This window comes from Anabrus simplex, chromosome 2, assembly GCF_040414725.1.
Source record: "Anabrus simplex isolate iqAnaSimp1 chromosome 2, ASM4041472v1, whole genome shotgun sequence".
Classification (NCBI taxonomy): domain Eukaryota; kingdom Metazoa; phylum Arthropoda; class Insecta; order Orthoptera; family Tettigoniidae; genus Anabrus; species Anabrus simplex.
The window spans coordinates 911831921-911854147 of record NC_090266.1 but is presented as its reverse complement, the minus strand read 5'-3'; the positions used below and the strand labels follow the sequence as shown (position 1 = coordinate 911854147).

Genomic DNA, 22227 nt, shown 5'->3' with positions numbered 1-22227 from the left:
CATTTTTCAATTACCTGGCGCATACTGAAAATCTGATCCTGACAGCCTCTCTGTGGTCTGAAACCACACTGGTTTTCATCCAAATTCCTCTCAACGATTGATTGCACCCTCCCTTCCAAGATGCGAGTGAATACTTTGCCTGGTATACTAATCAATGGGATACCTCGATATTTGTTGCAATCCTTCCTGTTCCCTTGCTTATAGATAGGTGCAATTACTGCTTTTGTCCAATCTGAAGGTATCTTACCAACACTCCATGCTAATTTTACTACTCGATGAAGCCATTTCATCCCTGCCTTCCTACTATACTTCACCATTTCAGGTCTAATTTCATCTATTTCTGCTGCTTTATGACAATGGAGTTTATTTACCATCCTTTCCACTTCCTCAAGCGTAATTTCACCAACATAATTTTCCTCCTCCCCATGAGCTTGGCTGTTCGCAACACCACCAGGATGATTTCCTTTTACATTGAGAAGATGTTCAAAAATTCCCTCCACCTCTCCAGTGATTCCCTGGGATCTATTATGAGTTCACCTGAATTACTCAAAACATTGTTCATTGCCTTTTTCCCTCTCTTCCTAAGATTCTTTATTACTGTCCAGAAAGGTTTCCTTGCTGCTTGACCTAGCCTTTCCAGGTTATTACCAAAATCTTCCGACGACTTCGTTTTGGATTCAACAACCATTTGTGTCGCTCTCTTTCTTTTATCTACGTACAAATCCCTGTCTGCATCGGCCCTTGTTTGGAGCCATTTCTGATAAGCCTTCTTTTTATGTTACAAGCTGCTCTCACTTCATCATTCCACAATGATGTTCGCCTTTTCCCATCTTTACATACAGTTGTTCCTAGGCATTCCCTTGCTGTTTCTACTACAGCATCCCTGTATGCCATCCATTCACATTCTATATCCTGAACCTGCTTACTGTCCACTGTTCGAAATTTCTCACTAATCATATCCATGTACTCCTGTCTAATTTCCTCGTCCTGGAGATTTTCTACCCTTATTCGTTTGTAGACAGATTTCACTTTCTCTACCCTAGGCCTAGAGATACTTAGTTCACTACAGGTCTGTATCATTGAAAAATCCCTGGAAAACTCGTACATTCCTAACAGATTTCTTGAATTCGAAGTCGGTTAAGATATAGTCTATTATGGATCTGGTACCTCTAGCCTCCCATGTGTAGCAGTGAATAGCGTTATGCTTGTGTAGCAGTGAATAGCGTTATGCTTGAAGAATGTATTCGTAACTGTTAAACCCATACTAGGACAGAAGTCCAGTGAATGCTTCCCATTCCCATTAGCTTCCATATCTTCCCCACATTTACAAATCACCCTTTCATATCCTTCAGTTCTATTCCCAACTCTCGCATTGAAATTGCCCATTAGCACTATTCTATCCTTGCTGTTGACCCTGACCACGATGTCACTCAATGCTTCATAAAACTTAACTTCATCCTCATCTGCACCCTCACATGGTGAATACACGGAGACAATTCTAGTCCTAATTCCTCCAACTGCCAAATCTACCCACATCATTCACTCATTTACGTGCCTAACAGAAACTATGTTGCGTGCAATGGTATTCCTGATAAAGAGCCCTACCCCAGACTCTGCCCTTCCCTTTCTAACACCCGTCAAGTCCACTTTATAGTCTCCTATCTCTTCCTCGTTATCTCCCCTTACCCGAATATCACCTACTTCTAGCCCATCCAGATGCATCCTCGTTGCTGACTCAGCCAGTTCTACTTTCTTTCTTCAGTAAGCCCTATTAATATTGATAGCTCCCCATCGAATTCCATTTCTTTCGCCAAGTTGTTTCCAAGGAGTCCCTCGCCTGTCAAATGGGAGTGGGACTCCATTACTCCCATAGGTCCGAGGCTTGCTTAAAATGTTCTGAGCTCGGTAAATTCATGAAGCAGGATGCTACCCTACTTATACATAGTCCAAGTGAGGATCTCTCCTCTAACGGGTTATGGACCACGGGTGAATTGTATAGTCCTAGCCGCGTGAGCACAAGGAGGGCCATGTCTCACAGTATGTCCGAGATGCCCACTCCCATTACATAGCAACTGGTATCCCGAATCTCAGGACCACTTACTAGGCCACTCAGCCGTTGCCCATGTTTCATGAACTAGGACGTGACTGCAGTAACCCACACCATGAACCACACAAAAGTTATACAGAGTAGGAAATAAAATTTGGGAAGAAAGGTGACCGAAAGAAGTGCAACAAGTATAGAGGTGTAACCCTTCTATCTCATGGGTTAAAAATATATGAGACCATCCTTTAGAGAAAAATCAGAAAAATATTTGAACCTAAACTTGAGGAAGAATAACATGGATTTAGAGCATACAGATCAGTGCTAGACCTCATTTTTCAACAAGAATGCTCTTTGAAAAATACTGGGATAAGTATAGAACAGTTATCGTTGTATTCTTGGATATTGAGAAGCCATATGATCATGTACCACATAAGCACATATGGGAATGTCTGAGACGTACAGAAGTGCCAGATGAGATTATAGGTTGAGTAAAACAACTATATTGAGAGACAAATAGCTGTGTGCAAATTCAAGGATGGAGGTCAAACTGTTTTGAAAAAAAGAGCGGAGTCAAACAAGGAAGTTGTCTATCACCACTTCTCTTCATTACTGTAATGGATGAGGTTATAAGAGCAGTGAAAATGAAGGGTCAGAAAACAGCATATTATAATCTATGTATAATAGGCATCCAAGAATTGCTGACTTTGTATCCTTCCTCTTAATTCATATTGTTTGGGTGTTCCTTAATTTTGATAGCCTCTCAGATTTTTCTTCAGTGAGATAGTGAGAGGAAGAGCTATTTAAAGGCCTGCACAATAATTTACTCGTAGTCTATTAGCGCCTGGGTGTCTGATTACCTTGGATCGAGTAGGGGTATTTTAGTTGCCTTGACAAAGAATACTGTAATGTATTTGAAACGTTGGCAAACTGTACGGAATGTACAGAAAACAATCAACTAATTCAACACTGAAGAAGAACTAAATTACTCTACATACCGTGGAAGCTTCACATCTAAGATGTTGCCATTAGATTATAAGTGGGGAATGTAATTTTAGGTACAAGGGCAGATCAGTATGGCCATTTATTACACCACCTATACAACAGCAACACGACTATAATGACATACACTGTAACGTCACTTTCCACATAGTTTCCAAGAGACTCCAAACATTTCTGTGAACACACAACCAACTTGTCGATGCCGGATGCATAGAAATTTCCTCCAGCATTCTGCAACCACTCGGAGACAATGGCCTTCACCTCCTCATCGGTCTGGAAACGTTGACCATCGAGCTCTGTTTTGAGCTTACCGAACAGATGAAAGTCACATGGCGCTAGGTTGGGACTGTAGGGTGGATGTTGCCAGACCTCCCACTTGAAACGCTGCAGCAGTTCTCTTGTTTGGCGGGCCTTGTGAGGTGTTGTGTTATTGTGCAACAAAATCACACCGGCACTCAATTTCCCCCGGCGCTTCTCTTTAATCGCTTTACGCAACCGATGCAACGTTCGACAATACGACGCCACGTTGATCGTCGTTCCTTTGGCATGAATTCCACGTGCAGCAAACCCTCCATGTCATAGAACACTGTCGCCATAACCTTACCGGCTGAAGGTTGAACCTTGGCTTTCTTTCGTTGTGGTGATGAGGGGTGAACCCATTCCATTGATGTTTGCTTCGTTTCGGGGGTGAAGTGGTGGACCCACATTTCGTCACCTGTGACGATTCGCCGCAGAAACCTGTTACCGTCTGCGTTATAGCATTGCAAAAATGCCAGGGAGGATTGGAAATGTTGTTCCTTGTGCTCATCGGTGAGAAGACGTGGGACCCATCTTTGACACAGCTTACGATATCCAAGGTCCTTGTGAACAATGGCGAACACACTGCCATACGACATGTTCAGCTCCGTCGCGATTTCTCTCAGTTTAATGCGCCGGTTCTGTCTAATGATCGCATTCACACTGTTGATCTTTGCACGGGTCCTGGACGTTGCGGGCCTGCCTTCGCGATGGTTGTCCATGATATCCGTGCGTCTGGCTTCGAATTGCTGACACCACTTTACGATATCTTGCCGGGAAATGGCCCGCTCCCCATACACAGCACTAATTTCACGATGAATGTCCATGCAATTCTTCCTTTTGGCCCGTGGGAATCGGATTATCGCACGCACCTTATATTTGGAGTGAATGTCCAGTTGACGCACCATTGCATTTGGCCGCTATTCACACAATACTAGACGAGACACAACAGCGACCTGCCTAACAGACGTGTGGGCATGCCTGTCCCTTTCTCCGCTGTGCCCACGTTTGCAACACACAGCGCGCTGCTGCAGCGCGTTAGTGTAACCAACCTTTTGATCCACCTACGTATTTGCTTGTATTTGTATTTGTATTTGTGCCAGTTTCTTCTGGACCCTTGTGGTCATCCAGAATACCGGACAGGGGTTTATGGTAACTGTGGGAATGGTAGAGTATACACGTGCACTATATAGCTGTTGATAATCTGTTCATATGCCACTATTGATCAAGTAGGTCCTCCAAAGAAAAGAGAAAAAATTTAGTTTAAAGTGTTGGAATTAAATTATGGTGATTTCAATGTGTGCATTTATGAGTCTGGAAGCGATTTCTTCATTTTTCTTTTGGAACTGTTTCATTATTTCCTTGCCATCATTATCGTTGCTGTGTTGTCGTTTTTAAACACAAACACTAGATGTTAAGCATTGCTCTCCAGCAAATAAGTATTCGAACACAGTTTATGAAAATTGGTTTAACCCTTTGTAGACATATTGAGCCCTTATTCAGTGCTCGTGCTGATTAATACGGCAAAACTGGATGATAAATTACCAGTACATTTGAACAGTAGCCCTCATAATTTTAAATTTCAATCTGTAGCAAATGGTATAAGTTGACAGGATGTAAATGGTGCCAGCTGTCTAATGAAAGGATTAGGCGAGGGTATATCTGTTACAAGAGAAAGGCCCTAGGGAACCACTGTTTGAGCCAGCATGACCACAAGGTGGCTATATCTGAAGCAAGATGAGAAGCCTTGGATGGCAATGGAACATGTGTGTCGCTTGTTAACAACGCATGCCTGACGCGTGGCGTGAGGCTAATTGTGGGTGGAACTTGAAGTGATTGGCACAGAAAGTGGAGCGACTGAATTTAGAAGAAACTGGAGAGACTTAAATGACTGGACCAGGACATGATTGGTGCCCTATCGAGCGTGATGAAAGCATGAACGTGAGGTGAGAGAGCATCTCATGATAAGGAGAAAGTCATATTCTTTGATCCAGAGAGTGTCTTATGTCTTATTTTGTGAAGAGTGTTTTCGTCTTATACTTTCGGCGTGAACGTGAGGAGAAGTCTTTGACTTGGTTCATATGACTGTAATATTCAGCATTAGTATAACACAAGAACTTTACCACATGATAACTTAATTATCATGAGAATGATTGAATATTTAACATGGGAGCTGTAGATTTTGTGTGAGAGACAGAACTATGGCTTTGTTTTTGAACTACAGTACAGTTAATGTACAATTAATAAGAGGCAGATATTTAATAATGCATAAGCAGTCAGAACTTCATTTAGCTTGGTATGAGGAGTGCAGAGATATCCGTCAGTCAAAAACTTTTACGAGGGAATTTGAACTTTGTAAATATTAATGTGACGTGGCATGTCAGTTAAAATTGGCACACAAATTAGTTGTGGACTTCGGGGATTGGAATTCAACTGCCAGTTTCATATTATGTAAATGAGACACTTGTTTGGGGAGATAAGAAGGAACTTGTTCAGCATGTCAAAAGATAACGAGTAGCATCCATTCAGCTATGTTGTTATGTCATACAGGTTGTGGAGTGCAGGCAATTCACTGTTAGTGCTGCTTAGTCTAGGCACTCCAGGAAATAACTGTGTATATACGAGTGGGCATGAGATGCAAGAAAGAAGCCATCAGTATGAGTGTTGCAGACTGGACTTGCAGATATGGAGCTGTAATGGAGATCTTTCATCTTGTTTGCTGATGCTACCGTAGTGATGTGTCATGTCATTTATTGCATGAAACAACGTTGAAATTATGAGTGTATTTAAGCCAACAGTGTGTCATTTTATTTTAAGCGTTATGTCATTTATTTCAGGAAGCAAGTTGAAAGTGATTGAATTTTAGTCTATTTCCTTTCATGGAAAGTCGAGAATGTTGTTGGTGTAAAAGTTGCTTGCTTTATTGTGTTTCGAAAAAATTTGACACCATGTATGCAATTATTTCTTGTTATGTTTCATTGGTATGTATTTTGTTGTATGAAGTTCCAATCCACAAGCAATTTATATTTGTTTACTCCAGCAGGAGTTGTGTATTATTGTACTGTCTAATCTACTTGATTATTGTGTATAGTTATACTACTAGGAATTTCCAGAAGAGATTACGTATATTTATGGCTAGCATTCCACTGCAATGTTATGAACAGACATGGAACATGATTATTTATTCAAACGCTTAAATAATGTAAGTAGTTGCCAAGTGTAACATTGACGTGTGTTAATTCAAGCCCAATTTATTAATGTTTAAATGCATGTATGAGTGCATAGAGCTTGCATCTGCATGAACTCTATCATGAGAAATATTTTCGAAGGTCATTTTTCATATGTAAGTTTGTTTTTTCTGATCAGGTTTTTAAATTACATGTCTTAGATTAATAAATATTTTCGTCAATCTTACATCATCGTCTGCGTATCATTATGTATACTATTAGTAATATATGTTCCCCACCACTTATAACTTTACCAAGGTATAAATAAATGTTGGCGTATTTTTATGCCACGGATTGAGCACATCTTGGGATCTACTGAGTAGCTTGGGGCATTACTGATGCGGTACACATAAGAGGACAGTATGGATCCAAGAAATTTCTGCAGACAGGATGTATATGTTTTGAAGTAAACAAGCAAGTTCATAAAATGTAACGGTTTTACGTATTATCATTTCAATCTAATACAAAATTGATATGCACTGAAAACACTCATTTCTATTCCTAGCAAATTATGCCAAACTACTCATTGTCAAAAAAATAGTAAAAAATAATCACTTTGGTTCTATTATTATTATTATTATTATTATTATTATTATTATTATTATTATTATTGCATAGTCTGCTTGGAGCCACCAGCAGTGCCAATGCACTATGAGAGACTTTGTCTCATTACCAAAAAATGATGCCTGGGCAGCCTCGAAGTAGCCTATCCATGGTATGCACTAGCCATGCGTCTTGGTGGGTGTGCTATTTACCAACTGATGAGCCCAGCTTAGCACAATGGGGCAAAAATGCTGGCAACCAGGAATGAGTTAGTTCGCTGGAAAATTTATGATGTCCAATAACGGACCATTTATATTGGTATTATATGTATCAACAACTGACTGTGGAAAGATATTACGCTTGTAGATTATATATTGACATACGTCCGTAGAAGGTTAAAGTGTTCCAATAAGGTTACTGAACAAGTCATGTATAGAAAGATAAGAACTTAAATAGAACACATAATTGGTCAAACACAATGACAGGTCAGCGTTGCAAGAGAGAGAGATAGAAAAAAGACAATGAAAAGCATGAAAACTCAAAAGGACAAGGACAATATCCACATCTTCATACACTGCCTGTCTTCAGACAGACAGGCTCTCTTCCCATCAATCCCAGTTCTTCTACATCCATTTCTTCTCAGCCCCCCAGTGAGATCATTTCTGCTTCCCAGCTTCATGAAGGAGCTGGCTTCAACACTGATGAAAAGCCATCTTGACAGATTTTCAGTCTTGATGTGAGAATTGTAGGATAAGAAGGAACCCAGACAAAACACAGGAAAATGGAAGAGGCAAATAGAATGAGTACAGGTGATAAATGACTAGGAACACTGGATGGACACAAAAGGAGAAAATGAACCTGGCTATATCACTCCTCAAATGTCCTTTTCTGTGATCTTGCTATACTGAAAATGGGAGGAATTTTTTTTTTAGTTGCTTTATGTCGTACCAACACAGATAGGTTTTAACAGCTACGATGGACTAGGAAAGGGCTAGATATTCATTTACTAATCATTCACTGACAAAGGCTTTAACATAACTTCTGTCAAAGCAAAATAGTTTAATATCTATATTAGACAATAAATGATGTCCTATCTTTTTCCATAGATCAGTTTTTATGTCCAAAAGTGCACAGCATGTACAAGAAATGAGATACTTTAAATGAGAAAAACATGAATAGTGTAGTGCAAAATATGTATTTCTTTCATTGAGCCCTTTATTTCTTTATTTATTTCTCAACTTTATTTTTATGTAATGAAAAACATTGTGAAAGTTTGTTAGTCAAGTATCTTTTCTATAACATCTATTTTTACTATTTCAGATTTCATCTGTTTGCTTCTGTCAGAATTTTATTTTATTCCTGGTTATATTAATATCATCTTTCATGCTTCATGAACAGGAACTGTTTGTACTTCTCATCCTAAAGAATACATTCTCATATATAACTTAACTACACTTGTTACCATGGATTTATATGTCTTGTTAATTTAAGGTTGAGAGTTGGAGGTAGTTATATATTAGGAACATTTTGATTGATTGGTTGATTGATTGATGGATGGATTGATTTTCTTCTGTCACTACTAAGGGAATATTTATGTATGTTTGTTTCTTTCAGCATGAAAGAAGCTCTTCTGAGTTGCTTGACTTAATTTTTAAAGAAGAGAAAGTGCTTAATGCTCTGACAAAGGAAAATCTGAATGATGAACATAAACAATTCATAAAGGATCTTATTCTGGGTAAAAGGACATCATCAAATATAGTTCATGATGGTCACGAGTTTTTATTTGAGGTATGTGCTCTTAATTTTATATATGACTAGAAATGAAAAGTTGTATTTTGTCAAAAATTTGTTCTGTTAATCGTGAAATGTAAGACATTACTCCCAGTTGATGTTTTTGAAGGAATAGACTATTTCTGACATATGGCAACTCTAAAAGGTTAATTGTACCAAGTTCTGTTTATGCTATTCTAATACTAAGGATACACAGCCTAAGAACTGACTTGAAGGAATAGACTATTTCTGACATATGGCAACTCTAAAAGGTTAATTGTACCAAGTTCTGTTTATGCTATTCTAATACTAAGGATACACAGCCTAAGAACTGACTTGTAAGAGATTCATTATGCGACTGCATGATATCCAGTCCTTCCCCAGCAAATTCAGCTATCGGCGATTAAGAGCCCATTAAGCATCCAGCATATGGGTTTCAGTGTAGCACAAAGCCATATTCTTCCAATTTATACTTGATTATATTATACCTGCTTGTCTAAAAATTTCCTAAACCTTACTCAGGTTTTTCAGTAATGAGTTTATCATTTTGCTCCCATCCTGAAAGCATCTCAGAATATTTGTTTTTAAATTACTGTTTATCTTCCCCTTAAAATTTGTGTATCTACAGTTCTCTGGAACTCGAATCATACCATTCTTTCTTTCTTATGCCTGACTGTAGGGCACGATTGAACTTATTTAGCTGATGTCGTTGCCTTTTTCATTTCCCAAAATTTCTTCCTCTCCTAGCTGTGGCTTTTCTTGCGATCTTCTGACCATGGTTTGATGGTGGTAGTGCTTGGATGGAGTGTATGGCGGTAATTGTCGAATAATTTTCTGATCTTAGATCTATCTAATACAATGCCATCTGTGATGCCTATTTCCTGAAGATCTTTTCCAACTGAGCAGCCAGTTGTTTTTTACTTTCATTTCATTTTTTGCTTTCATTTCTCTGATGACTCATTCTGAGAATCCACGAACCTACTATGCTGGCGTAGCAGGGTAGAGGTGATACTCTCACGTGGCATGTCCCAGATGGCAAATAGGGGGGTCCTAACCGGCTTTCCAGCGGACTTGAGGAAATAAAATACCTCTCGTGGACCAAACACACTACCCACTGTGGGTGGAGGACGCACATGTAGAATACACCCGTGGTATCCCCTGCCTGTCGTAAGAGGCGACTACAAGGGGCCCAAGGGGCTCTCAACTTGGGAGTGTGGATTGGCGACCACGGGGCCCTTAGCTGAGTTTTGGCATTGCTTCCACTTACTTGTGCCAGGCTCTTCACTTTCGTCTATCCTGTCCGACCACCCTTAGTCAACTCTTGTTCTTTTCCACCCCCGATGGTATTAGAGCATTCGAGGCCTAGGGAGTCTTTCATTTTAACGCCCTTCATGGCCCTTGCCTTTCATCGTCCGTTACTTCATTTTTTGAAGTGATGGATCCCTTCTTTCTTCTCTCTCTCTAACCCCCTGTGGGTGGGGGACACAGACGAAAAATACACCCACGGTATTCCCTGCCTGTCGTGAGAGGTGACTAAAAGGGGCGACCAGGGGATTGAATTAAAACCATGAAACTACTTTTGATTTGTACCATCATGCGGGGAACACCATGGGTTGCCTGTACTTGCGAGTAGTACCACTATATTACATATGAAATAGGTTTGTGATTAGTAACAGCAGAGAGAGGTTCACTGTAGGTTTCCAGTACCCGTGAGTCATACCCACATGAGCAACACCATGGGTCTGGGCATTGCCTGTGATTAGTACCACTATATGAGCGGCGCCGTGGGTCTGGGTTGCCTGCACTTAGTACCCACTATGTGAGGAACACCATGGGATTACCCTCGCCCGTGATTAGTACACCTAAGTGAGGAACACCATCGGTGGTGCCATTATGTGAGAAACACCATAGGTTTGCGTTACCTGTACGATGTCCAATACTTGTGAGTAGTACCATCATATGTGGAACACCGTGAGTCCACGCTACTTTTGATTAGTACCCCAAAATGACAAATACCATGGTTCTACTTTACTAGCGATAAGTGCTATTATGAGGGGTCGTTGACCTGGATTTTGGACCCCTTTGGACAGCAAGCATCATCATCATCATCATCATCATCATCATCATCATCATCATCATCATCATCATCATCATCAGGATTATGCTTTAGAAGTGGTTCCTTGGTTGGTAATGCTGTTTCTTTATAGTAGTTTTTGGGTAGGATCCACTGGTTGTTTTGGGTTAATGTCCATCCATTCATTCTTCATGCCATTTTTTATTTTGGTCAGTGGATGATTTAAAACTTTTGTTTTGCCATTTCATTTTGTACCATCAGGGGCCGATGACCTAGATGTTAGTCCCCTTAAAACAACAAGCATCATCACCATCATTCTGGGAATGTGTATGTATGTTGGGTATTCAGCACGAAGGCTGGCTTGATCCTCTGCAGCTCCGCCAACAGCTGTCATAAATAGCCTAGGTGTCACTGAAGAAGTGTACTAGGGAAATGACGAGTGAGGTAGCCCACTGAAATGCATGCACCAACTGACCTTATGAGCAATATTTTCACACCATTCATAATAAGGACTGGCTGCATAAGGAATGGTATTACTAGCATCACTCATACCTCAGTCACTTTTATATTGTCAAAGCCAAGGATGAGACTGAGACTTGTCAATGAAAGTAACAAATTTGATATAGCCCATACCAGAAGACATAGTGCACTGTAACCACTACATCTCACCAGCAAAGGCATCTTTCTGAGAATATGTCCGTAAAATTTCAAACTTTTTTCCTAAATGTGTTTGGGAGATTTTCTCTGAGTGTTAATGTAAGCCACAAGATTTCCTTATCATCCAGATTTTCCCTGTACAGATTGGTCCAAAAAAAATTCTTAAGATTTTTCTATGTCTTCAATCAGTGATTTGTCCCAATAATCAGTGTTTCAGATGCATATCATGCTTCAGGCTTGATGACAGTATTGTGATGTCTTAATTCATTTTGGGATATGGATTTTTTTATTATAACTGTTTCAAGAGAGCCTGTATGATCTTTGTAGTTTAGAGATCCTTTCTTTATTTGCTTCACAGTTCAGTCCTGAAGGTTGAATGACATCTGCCAGGTATTTGAATTTAGACACTTAGGATACTTTGCCATAATAAGTTTTCATTAGATGTCCATCTAGGTATTGATGAAATCCTTCCGTGTAATGGGTTTTCTGGTACGAGATCTGGAGTCCTATTCTGGCAGTGGATATAATCACTTCCTGCCTGTCATTGGACAGCACTGATAAGTTATCAGCGAAGTCAAACACTGTAAATGAATTTTATTTTCACATAGTCTGCCAAGGGTTATTCCTTTAAATTCTTTTTCCCAAGTCCTAATAACTTTTCCCAGAACAAGATTAAACAACAGAGGGGACAACCCATCTCCTTGTCGGACTCCTGTTTCATCATCAAATGGTTCAGGCAATTCCCCTAAGAATTTAACCTTTGAAGTGATGCCTGTTAGTGTTTGCATGATTAATTCCCTTGTTTTCCTATCTACTTTGAATTTTTCCAGTACAAGATAAGTGCTGGCCTATCTATTGATTGATTCATGTGCCTTTTTGAGGTCTACAAAAGTAATCACCATTTGCCTGCTTTTACAAATTTGTAGGATGATCTTGAGGTCAAGAATCTGTTCTGTGCATGACCTGCCTTTTCTGAATCCTGCCTGATATTCTCCAATCAAATAATCTGTTTCCACTTCAAGTCTCTTGAGTAGGAGTTTTGAAAGAATTTTGCAGGTGATTGGGGAAATACCTCTGTAGTTATTTATGTCAGTTTTATCCCCTTTCTTATGTAATGGGTGAGTTATTGCACACTTCTAGTCTTCAGGATTTGTTTCACTGGTCTAGATATCTATAAGAATCTTATAGATTTTCTGAGCAAGATTTCTGCCACCTAGTTCCCATATTTTGGCAATTATACCATCTTCCCCTGCAACTTTGTTTTTATAACTTTTGTATTATTTATTCAACTTCTGTTTTTTGAGGTTCTGAATTTGGATTTGATTCTGATGTTTCAAAAGTGAGTTGGTCATTAGGGGGTTTGCAATTTAGAAGGGCTTTGGAAGGATCTGCCAAAATTTACATTTTTTTTTTTTTTTTTGTAGTATACCAGGCAAAGTATTCACTGGCATCTTGGAAGGGAGGGTGCGATCAGTCGTTGAGAGGAATTTGGATGAAAACCAGTGTGGTTTTGGACCACAGAGAGGCTGTCAGAATCAGATTTTCAGTATGCGCCAGGTAATTGAAAAATGCTACGAGAGGAATAGGCAGTTGTGTTTGTTTTGTAGATCTAGAGAAAGAATATGACAGGTTACCGAGGGAAAAGGTGTTCGCTATACTGGGGGACTATAGAATTAAAGATAGATTATTAAAATCAATCAAAGGCATTCATGTTGACAATTGGGCTTCAGTGAGAATTGATGGTAGAATGAGTTCTTGGTTCAGGGTACGTACAGGGGTTAGACAAGGCTGCAATCTTTCACCTCTGCTGTTCGTAGTTTACATGGATCATCTGCTGAAATGTATAAAATGGCAGGGAGGGATTCAGTTGGGTGGAAATGTAGTAAGCAGTCTGGCCTATGCTGACGACTTGGTCTTAATGGCAGATTGTGCCGAAAACCTGCAGTCTAATATCTTGGAACTTGAAAATAGGTGCAATGAGTATGGTATGAAAATTAGCCTCTCGAAGACTAAATTGATGTCAGTAGGTAAGAAATTCAACAGAACTGAATGTCAGATTGGTGATACAAAGCTAGAACAGGTCCATAATTTCAAGTATTTAGGTTGTGTGTTCTCCCAGGATGGTAATATATTAAGCGAGATTGAATCAAGGTGTCGTAAAGCTAATGCAGTGAGTTCGCAGTTGCGATCAACAGTATTCTGTAAGAAGGAAGTCAGCTCCCAGACGAAACTATCTTTACATCGGTCTGATTTCAGACCAACTTTGCTTTACGGGAGCGAAAGCTAGGTGGACTAAGGATATCTTATTCATAAGTTAGTAAGACATAAAAATAGCAAGATTGATTGCTGGTACAAACAGGTGGGAACAGTGGCAGGAGGGTATTCGAAATGAGAAGAAGGCTAATTTAGGAATGAACTCTATGGATGAAGCTGTATGCATAAACCGGCTTCGGTGGTGGGGTCATGTGAGGCGAATGGAGGATAGGTTACCTAGGAGAATAATGGACTCTGTTATGGAGGGTAAGAGAAGTAGAGGTAGACCGAGATGATGATGGTTAGACTCGGTTTCTAACGATTTAAAGATACGAGGTATAGAACTAAATGAGGCCACAACACTAGTTGCAAACCGAGGATTGTGGCGACGTTTAGTAAATTCACAGAGGCTTGCAGACTGAATGTTGAAAGGGATAACAGTCTATAATGATAATGTATGTATGTATGTTCCAGCTGATCATTTAAAACTAGTGATGTGCTTGAGTCCGGCTCGAGCTGCTTCAAAAGATAACGTCAAGCTTTGCTTGAAACCCAGAAAACATGAGAAGGATGTGTAATAAATAGTAGTACACTGGACAGTACAGTATTTTTGAGATAGTCAGAATTTGTGTTTGTGCAGTGATTCATTACAAATGCCTCCTCAGAATAAACTAATTGTCTACTAAAATGTGTTGCTTAAGCCATATAAATACACAAAAAGGAAAACAAAGTATATTGTCTTAACATTACAAGTGTCAAAATAGTTACATTCTTGAATGGTTGTAACATAAAAAATTTATGATATTTTGTCTTCACTTGCTGACACATATGTCGTCAGTTCATTCGAGTCATCTATACTATTACTAAAAATGAGATGGTGTCTGTTTTATTGTTCCGGACAGGCTCGAAAACTACTGGACTGATTGATCTGAAATTTGGTAAGGATACATCTTGACACTGCAAGTATTGAATAGGTGGTAAAATAAGTTTTAATATTTTCCTTTTTTACATCTTGACATCCCGAGCCATAGAAGAAATATTTTTGATTTTGATATATTTCACGCAATCGGATAATTAACATCACTGCATAGTAAAATGTATACATTTATTTGTGTACATGATTAGTTTTCACTCAAGTTCTTCCATATGCGCAAAAAGTGTAATTCTGTCCCAAGGAGGGGATTCAGACCCACAACATTGAGGACAGAAAGAGCACCTTGTCTGCCGTGCTTCACAGCTGTCGTAGCCATCCAAGGTATGACAATGTAAGAATAAGATTACTGTTTATATAATGTTGCATCAAACGTGAAATATTAGCGAAACATGCCTTTTACTTTTCATACCGTATCATCTTAATCTAACCTTTATATTTTTATGGACATCCTTTATTTCTCACAAAATATACGTCAATGACTGAATGTTGTAATATGTATATGACAGCACGTACCTTTGTTATAAATACTTTACACACCTGTGTGAGCGGTGCTTCACTTCATATGTTGTATGCTTATCTGCAAGTTCGTGCTGTAGCGAGTCAGACTCCACCTTCAGTCATATTGCTGCTTGAGCTGCTTCAAACAGGCTCAAACCTCAGCGCGTATCGGGTCGACTCAGTCCCGCTCGAACACGGGCATCGCTTGTCCATCGCTATTTAAAACAGAAGATGGGTACCCTATAACTCATCTGTTCTTCTTTAAAGGTTCTGTAAAAGTTCTTAGTATTGCTTTTCTTGAACCCTTGCTTGATTTCTGCCAGCCCAATCTACCCATGGTGACATTCTTGGAAACTTCGATGTTTTCTTCTGTATTTTAATGAAGGCATGCCACTTCTCTGTGGTTTTCCGCAAATTCCAGTCTTGCCATGCTTTCATACGGAGTTCGAACGTCTTAACACAGGTATCGTTCCACCACTTCTGCTTACATTTCCTCGGTGGCATGGTAGTGCATTTGGCTGCTTTTACATGTTCATCACTGGGCGAGTTGGCCATGTGGTTAGGGACGCGCAGCTGTGAGCTTGTATCTGGGAGATAGTGGGTTCGAACCCCACTGTCGGTAGCCCCGAAGATGGTTTTCTATGGTTTCCCATTTCACATCAGGCAAAGGCTGGGGTTGTACTTGAATTGAGGCCATGGCCACTTCTTTCCCACTCCTAGGCCTTTACTATCCCATCACCGCCATAAGACCTATCTGTGTCAGTGCGACGTAAAGCAGATAGAAATTTTTTTTAAATACATGTTCGTCTTTAAATTCTGACCAACTAGTAGAATTTTGCTCAGAGATTTTGTCTAATAAAGTGCTTCAGTTTTGCTTCTGAATCTGTGGGTCGATTGGTGAATTTCCTCATGATATACATTTGGGTCTGTTAGGTTGAAACTTCACTTCGATTAGAGATAGGCAGTGATCAGATTCGATGATACCCTTCTTGACTTTTACATTCATGATCTTTTGGTTTCTCTTATAGCCATTAATGCCACAACTGCTTCCTTCCCGCTCCTAGCCCTTTCCCTTTCCTATCCCACTGTTACCATAAGACCTATCTGTGTCAGCGCGACGTAAAGCCAATAGCAAAACAAAAAAATATTCTGTGTTAAATTATTAATTTTGTATGTTAAATATAGACGCTGGAAAGTTGTTGAAAGTAGATATTGTTTATATACTGGGTGGTTTACCCACTCCTTGTGATCTGGTTTTGTACACACTGCCGTGTTTAGTACAGTTCTAAAATACATAGGATCTTCTCCCGAAACAAGGGTAATATAATGAGATGTGTGGTTACGGGCTAGAAAACAGCAGAAATCATGAGCACCACAACTAATTCATTATGAGTACTCCGAATGAACCCGTAAAACTAGAACAGATACGAAGAACATGTATCTTACAGCAGGAGGTGCATACACAGACCAGGAACAGGTATTGTATAGACTGGGAACATTTCCACTGCATGTCAGACCTTGTGATAACTCACTTGGCAGGTACACAGTCAGAGATCTGAAAGTGAACATGGCTCGAGGGTTAGGAAGTTTGAATCCCACACAAGTATTTTCTGATTTTTCTTTCATATTTTTTCTTCTTTTTACAGCCAGTTGTCTGGGATGTGTCTAGGTTGCATAATTAACAGCTAAGGAGAATATTTGTAGGCACAGATAGGGTAGAATGCAAACGTATTTGAACAAGGCACTAGTATAATCTAGCTGCTCTACAGGTTTGCTAGTGAGTTGCATAAATTTATGGGTTCTGATAGTTTAGATCGCTAATATTTATGCAAATCTCACTGTAGAACCGTTGTGTGGGTAGAAGACAATTGCACCTTAGTTAAATATGTTTGCATTCTTATGTATTTGTGCCTAAAATCCTTTCCAAATTAATAGTTTACACAGACTGATTTGTTTATTTGGCACTGAAAGGGCCGTTGGTATGGTGTCATAGGGTATGAAGCTTGGTTGGAAGAGGCTAGGAAATATGTGTCAAGATTTCAGTTATGTACGTTATTTAACAAAGCACCCGCTTGAACTAATGACCTCTGTGATCGGTACAGAGCTGCGTGCGATGTTCTAAGGACCATCTGGCTCGTTGCAACAAATCTGGTGGAACGGATCTGCGTGCCTCAGTGATGACATGTCAAAGGTGGCGAGGATTGGCTGACTCCTGTGCATACACCAGTTATTTTACACGTCTGCACAGAAAAATCCCGGGGCGTAAGGTTGGGCAATATGGTGGGCCAGGGGACTGGTCCTCCCTTCCTATCCATTTATCAGGATATGTCATGTGTGGTGGAGTTCTGTCATGTTGAAACCATATCCTACAGTGGTCACGGAGTAGCACATGTTCCAAGAATGGTGGTAGTTCATCTTGGAGAAACTGCAGATAGCATTCTCCCGTCACAGGTCCCTCAAAGAAATGTGGACCAATGAGGTGACCACTCACGATGCCACACCATGTTCACGCCCCACTTTACCTCAAAAGCTGCCTATCATACCAAATGGGGATTATCCACCCTCCAGTAATGCATTTTTTTTTTTTTTTTTTGCTAGGGGCTTTACGTCGCACCGACACAGATAGGTCTTATGGCGACGATGTAATGCATATTATTGCGATTAACAGTTCCATTGTTATAGAACCGTGCTTCATCCATTAACACGTTCAGTACCTGCTTCTGAGCGGGGCACTTGAATGCTTGGACCAGCCATTTTCATGCCCAGCCCTCTTGACGTGCATCACTTTATACAATTTACAATTACTCCTAAACTATAAATGTTAGAAAAATGATACTTTGTGCTTACCTCTAGTAAATATTTAGGGTGTGATATCTAGAGTCACAGGTTGCAAAACACGTCTAATTTTATACAGCCTATCTGTACTTTTGGCATAATGATTACTGTCACTGAAGTGAAGAAATGAAAGAATATGAAGGAAGTGTATTCGGGACATTGTTTTAGAAAATATCAGAGTATGGAAAACGGTCTTTGGTCCAGTACATTTTTATATCAGGATTTTGGACTAATCGGTTTCCACGATTGCATGATCGAATTCTTTAAAGGCCGGGGCACCGCACTTATCACTTGACTCGCGTATAGATTGGTCTGCTCACACACATACTCATAAAATTCTAAAATTCGTCATTCATGAAAATACGCACGTTACTCGAAATATCCTGCTTTTTTTTCTATTTGAACGTTTATACCTGAATTCTCTGTAAGTGGTAGAACGGGTGGACAATAACTAAGATGATAATGTATCAGGCACTTCACTTTTCTCTATAGGCCTATCGGATTTGGGAATCGGAATTTCTTCGTCACTCTCACTTTCACCATCTGAGTCTATTTCAGGAATAAGTTCATCACCAGAATAATCATTGTGAACAATATCTAATAATTAATCTTCCATAAGAAACTTTGTTTTATAAGCCATTATACTACACTCGGTAAGAACGACACACACTGCATTGGAATCTTAAGTACCGTCTTGACCCGCGAGGAAGTGCTGAGATATTTCCGCTAAAACAGCTAAGATAAACATGAGCCCACTCAACGCGAGGGTTATCTCAAAAAGGTCAACCAACTTCCTGCTACAACCAGTAACACTGACTCAGGTGTAAGACTGCATAGATGACGAATAACAGCATTGCTTCGCGCGGAACATTAAACGTCTTACGCCGTCCACGGCCCGCAGCGTAGGAGCAAGCTTAAACGTCTTACGCCGTCCACGGTCCGCAATGAGTTAATAAGATGGTCATTGAAAAATTCAGAAATCTGTGTCCTTATGCTGTAGGGTCCATTGACAGAACCAGAACACCACCCAGGCTTCAAAATCATAACCATGGAGCTCCTGGTGTAAGTGCAGATGTTAAGGGGGAAACCACTGCGTACGCAATGTCCACATAACAGATGGCCAGCTGATGTTCGTCTCCTGTGCATTCGCCCGTGTGCTGGTGTGAGAGTTGTGCTGTGTAGTGTCCAACATAGCCTCTTCATTGTGAGCAGACATCACAGAATAATTTCAAACAGGCAGTGTCCTTCCCAGGGATGCAGTAGCCCACAGACAATAGTCCACACTCTGAAATGTCGTGCCTGTCGGTTGTCATCTATCCAGGTCGTGTCCTTGATACAGCATTGTACCTGTCTAGGTTATCCATATGTGAGTAACATATCCACATACACATCATTGGAATACTGTATATCACAAAGGAGTGAACAATTTTTGTGTTGTATTGTGAACTGCCACGGAGGAGGGGAGTTCGTGCAGCTACATATCTGCCTGCCATTGCGTGATGTTATCGTTCCTTTTCTTTTTTTTTGTTTTTTGTTTTTGCTATTTGCTTTATGTCGCACTGACACAGATGGATCTTATGGCGACGATGGGATAGGAAATCCCTAGGAGTGGGAAAGAAGCGGCCGTGGCCTTAAGGTACAGCCCCAGCATTTTCCTGGTGCGAAAATGGGAAACCACAGAAAACCATCTTCAGGGCTGCCGACAGTGGAGTTCGAACCCACTATCTCCCGGATACAAGCTCACAGCTGCGCGATGCTAACCGCACGAACAACTCACCCGGTGTCATAATTCCAGTGGGGCCAGTTTGCCTTACCTGTGGTCTACAAAGCTTGGAATATGTACAACGTAGCTAAATGGTTGCCTGTGTCCTAGCAAGAGATCATTACCTCATCATCCTCATCCAATTCTCTATGCCACTATACATACGGCTTTTACAGGTTTTAAAAACATCTGGGATGAACTATGTGCAATTTCATCATATTTTACATTTGCACATAGAAATTAATTTCATCATGTTTTACATGTTGTGTACATAGTTCATCCCAGATGTTTTTAACACTTTTTCTTAATGTCATTTGTGTAAGTTTGTACATTTGTTTTAGTTATTAGATGTGTTTGTACAGTTTTGCATTAAAGCTGATGATGGCTAACCAAGGCCAAAACTAATTCCTAGATTAGAAATGTAATGTAAACATTGCATAATATAGTATTGAAAAGGTGGACCATTACAACATAAGTTTAGTTATTATTGCGATCACAATTCAATAAGGATAAAAAACATGAAGTTTACATCCTATGATGTTTTTTGGCTATAATTTTGTATATCGTAATATGGTGTGAGCTTTTAAGCTAATAAAATAAATGATTTCACTTTAAGGGAAATCCTTATTAAATCTTATTGCATTTTAAACTATTTTAAAATAATTTCATATCAAAATCAGTGTGAATTGGATCCACTGATTATTTTAATTCATAATCATTTTCCTCATCATTATAATTTTTAAAATCTTAGTCAGTGGATAAATGTTAAATTTTAATCTGTTATTTCATTTCATCTCGAATATCAGATGTATGTGTGTGTGTGTGTGTGTGTGTGTGTGTGTGTGTGTGTGTGTGTGTGTGTGTGTGTGTGTGTGTGTGTGTGTGTGTGTGTGTGTGTGTGTGTGTGTGTGTGTGTGTGTGTGTGTGTGTGTGTGTGTGTGTGTGTGTGTGTGTGTGTGTGTGTGTGTGTGTGTGTGTGTGTGTGTGTGTGTGTGTGTGTGTGTGTGTGTGTGTGTGTGTGTGTGTGTGTGTGTGTGTGTGTGTGTGTGTGTGTGTGTGTGTGTGTGTGTGTGTGTGTGGGAGAGAGAGAGATATGTGTGTGTGTGTTTGTGCAGGTATCAAGGAAGTTAAGACCAGGAGAGCTGACTTCTTCTTTTTGTTTTAAATGGACTAGCAAGGTTTGGAGAATGCAGAGTGCGCTAGTTGTTGTATGGGTAGGTGGAGGCGCATATAGATGGCAGCACAAGTCGTAAGATGGCAGTATGAAGGGGGGATAGTGTTAATTTGTTTTTCGGCAGATGGCAGAAGGAACTCATTAGCTTGTTCTTAGAGAGTGCAGCATATGTGGTAAGAGCTCATTAGTTTATCACTAGGAACTCGTGGCAGTATGCAACAGAGCTTACTTAGTGGAAGTGTAGGGGGGCAGCACTATTGATAAGAGCCAGGTGGCAGACATCTGACAAACTTGTGCATTTCGGTGTGTGTTTTGAATATGTTTGACAGCTGGTAGATCACAGCTGGTGTCTGGAGGTGGTGGTATATTTTGAAACAAGGAGCATGTATTTTGAATGTTGACAGCTGTCAAGAGAGTGTGCTGATGAGCGCATACATTTCTTGAATTTGACATACAAACATATAGAGCATGTGCTTGGATGACTATCACAGACCACATGTATTTGAGCATGCAGTTTGAATTTATTTATAGCTGATACGTCCATGTGCAAATGCGATTGAGTTTTTTTTTAGATGGCTAATAGACAGTAAATTGTGATGTAGATGATAAACAGAGGGTGTTACAAGTCGTGAATTTCATCTTGGACTGTGGTGGAATAATTATATTTACCAATTCCAATCCGTATGTTTGAGAAGGTCCACCTTTCCACCACTTTAAAATCTTACAATTTTTCTTAGATTATAATAACATTAATTTATTTTAAAATTAGTCGGTACATGTTTCGTTTTTCATAGGAAACATCTTCAGACGTGATCTTGAATGACAGTTAAAATATGCACAAAAACACAGGTTACATAAGTAAAACACAACCAGTCATATTAAAACCAACTTGTCCTTGACAAGATAAAAGGTTTAAATGTCTAAAGATGTTTTGGTTTTTCTTCATTGTCACTGTTCCGAGGTTTGGTGGATCAGCAGAGGTGAAAGAAGGTGCGGGCTGGAATGGGTCCAACTACAAGGCCGAAAGATGAATTAAAAATTCAATAAATGTTATATTTTCAAAGCTTAACAATGTTTACATAGAATTCAAACAAATTTTTAACAAGAATGATCAACAGCTATCCACTAATCAGGTACAAGGTATAATTTTACAATCGAAA

General features: G+C 39.8%; 1 protein-coding gene across 4 annotated transcripts in view; it reads left to right on the top strand.

The window, feature by feature from the left end:
* fal (falten) overlaps positions 1-22227 on the top strand; it is a 641611-nt gene that overhangs the window by 307028 nt on the left and 312356 nt on the right. For all 4 annotated transcript variants that reach the window (XM_067141683.2, XM_067141684.2, XM_068226329.1 and 1 more), the window contains one exon: positions 8725-8898. In XM_067141683.2, the coding sequence (XP_066997784.2) occupies positions 8725-8898 (174 nt within the window). The remainder of the gene's footprint in view (positions 1-8724; positions 8899-22227) is intronic.